The 2,840-nt window shown below is 36.5% G+C and overlaps 1 protein-coding gene across 2 annotated transcripts in view; it reads left to right on the top strand.

Annotated features, from left to right (window-relative positions):
• LOC107091525 (guanine nucleotide-binding protein G(I)/G(S)/G(O) subunit gamma-12-like) overlaps positions 1-2,840 on the top strand; it is a 62,749-nt gene that overhangs the window by 56,864 nt on the left and 3,045 nt on the right. For both annotated transcript variants that reach the window (XM_015385505.1, XM_015385506.1), the window contains one exon: positions 1,415-1,535. In XM_015385505.1, coding sequence (XP_015240991.1) covers positions 1,443-1,535 — 93 coding nt within the window. In that variant the 5' untranslated portion in view covers positions 1,415-1,442. The remainder of the gene's footprint in view (positions 1-1,414; positions 1,536-2,840) is intronic.

The raw sequence follows: 2,840 nt of genomic DNA, 5'->3' as shown, positions 1-2,840 counted from the left end.
TATTTTATGTTTTATATTGAATGGTTTGACTTCAGTATTCAATGTGCAGCTTTTCCTCTATGTTGATGCGTTAAAGGCAATATGCTGGCAGTAACTGTCAGATAATTTCTTTTTTTCATTTTATTTCCAGATGGCATTGTTTTCACACCGCTGTGCCCTTCCAACCTCTTTAACTGTATTGTTGGTACACTTTCAGTCAAATGATATATGTGCTATTGTGATATAGTTGATATTTTAAAACTGCAGAATAAATCATAATGCTCTATTGAAAAAAAAAAGAAAAAGATAGATGATGATGAGTACCAGGAAAAACAGACGGCCCCTGAAGGAGCATGCAGTTTAGCACCGCCCCAATGCCAAAACAGTGCCTGCTTAACACTGAAACCATCTCTCTTTAAAAAAAATAATAACCTGCAGCATAAAATGAGTGGTCATAGCAATTTTTCACTTTTTTTGCAACGTTTGAATTTTCATCATTGATTTTTTCAATGTTTTACAGCTGTCACTGGTTTAGCTCCATATCCAAGTATTTACGACTGTTTTTAGGTGCGCTGTTTGGACGGGCTTGGTTGCTAAAATGACATCATTTGGCTGCACGGACCTCAGGGACCTTGCAGAGTATAAACCAGGCTTAACACTGGGTGTCACACTAGCTTTGGGCTCTGTTAGCTTTGCTGTCTGTTTGCAGTTCTTCGGTGCAGTAGTAGATGTCATGTGACCTTGGTTTGGAGAATCAGGAAACCACCATAACAGTCACTCAGACTGGACTAGAGAATCTGCCCAATGCAAAACTAATGCTGTTTTAAAATATATATATATATTAAAAGATGAACTAATTGACCCATTTTTTAGTCACTTTACAACTTTAGGTCAATTTTTCAAGCTCTCCAAACTCCTATATGTATATAAATGCAGAAATATTCCCTTTGGCACTATGAAGTATTCAATAGTTTTGAAATATTAATATTCCCTGAACATCTCCTGCTATTAGCATGTTGTTTATTGTTGCTGCTTCCAAACTGCTCTATTTTATCTAAAATATGCCAGTGATTGATATCATAACTCTACACACTAAGTTATTGGTACAGATACCCTGCACATGGGAGGAACCGCGGTCTATGTACGTAAAGACGAAGACCTTGGTTTCTGAAGGAGATTGTTTGTGAACGGATAACATTGATAACATATCAACTCTGATTTGAATGGCCTACTTGCTGCTTTTTCTAATAAAGAGGCTCCAGTCACAACTGCATTTTAACCAGCAGCCTGACCTCTTTGATGTTTCTGTAATCCCACAGAAACATCTTGCTGCCAATCAGTGTTTAAACAGCTTCGGCTTTGTCGGCTAACCTTGTGTAAATACCATCTGTATCCTTTGTCTAATTAAACTCAGGTCTAACCCTCTCTTCCACAGGTTCAAGCGCAGTTGTCCGAAAGCGGAGATGTCATCTAAAGCGCCGAGCTCCAGCAGCATTGCTCAGGCCAGGCGGACGGTGCAGCAGCTGAGGAGGGAGGCTCGCATCGAGAGGATAAAAGTGTGTGCTCTGTTCACTCCTGATCTGTGGATGCATCAAATCAATCCTTTTTCCTAAAGTTTTTCACATTTTATCACATTTCACAAATGAAATGTATAAAAGTGGAAGTACTGAAACATTTAGAACTGAATAAAAAAGGCTTTTTTTTTTATGTGTAATCTGAAAAGCTTTGCATGCCTATGTATATCTTCCCAAATTGACCTGATCATTCGGTGCCATGTTTCCTGGGTCCCTGTTCTTATGGTTTTGGTGTTTAATTTTTGTTCCAATATCTAATTTATCTAATTTTGCAAGCAAACTTAACCTAAAATAATTTTAAAAAACTTCTAAAACTAACTTTTTGCTTTTGTTTTCATATTTTCTTTTTTCAATGGTTTTTATAATCAAAAATATGTTTTACAGATTTTTTTTTTTCAAATGTCTGTTTTCAGACTGAGTTTTACAAACTGTATTTTATTAAAAAAATAGCATTTTCCAAATAACATTCTCTTCATTCCTCCGGCTTTCTTCTGAAGTGAGGAGCGAAGATTCATTTCTGTTGATCTGGAGGCTTTTGTATTCAGCTTTAAGTGAAGAGAATGTAATCTGTGAAACACAATATGAAGAAAAGAATGCAAGTATTACAAACTAAATCTGAAAAAAAGACATTTAAAATAAATACTTTGAATATATTAAATATGTAAAAGAAAAGTTAAAATCAAAAACTGTTTATTTAAAAAGTAAAATATAAAGAAAATTGGAAACAATTCAATCAAATCAGAGAAAATGGAAACGTTCCTCCTAAAACCCTTTCCTTTAATCAAAAAGTTAGTGAAAGTTTTATTTCTGGATTTTAATTCAGAAATAGTGTTTTTGCAACAATAATGGAACAGTATTTATTAAACAGTTCAGATTTTCAATAAGCCCAGAAAAAAAAAAATAACAGGAAACATTCAGCTGCACGGTGCAAAAGTGTGTCTGCCGCGCGTTGGGCGGAGCTTCACTATCCTTTCTCTGCCTTGCAGCCATATTTGCTGTGATCAGTGGGAATAAAGTAATTTTAATATGTTTTTAAGTGAGAAAATCCACCTAAAAACTTAATCAGTGCAGTCAGTTCATCCAGATTACCATCCTGCCTTCCAATATTATTTCTGTCGGAGCCGCTCAGACCCCCACATACCAGCGGTGCTCTGTCAGTAGGATCCCATTCAACAGCAGCCTCTGGCCGGGTCGCCTCCTCGCGGTTCGCCGCGGCGGCTGGTAGGTGTTTTTCATCTAAGTAATCTAATGCAGGCACCAGGATAATAAAAGCGAACATATTCTGCC

Source organism: Cyprinodon variegatus, unplaced genomic scaffold (assembly GCF_000732505.1).
Source record: "Cyprinodon variegatus isolate N-32 unplaced genomic scaffold, C_variegatus-1.0 Scaffold342, whole genome shotgun sequence".
NCBI classification, from domain to species: Eukaryota; Metazoa; Chordata; class Actinopteri; order Cyprinodontiformes; family Cyprinodontidae; genus Cyprinodon; species Cyprinodon variegatus.
The sequence above is the reverse complement of the archived record's forward strand: the minus strand, read 5'-3'. Positions and strand labels throughout refer to the sequence as shown.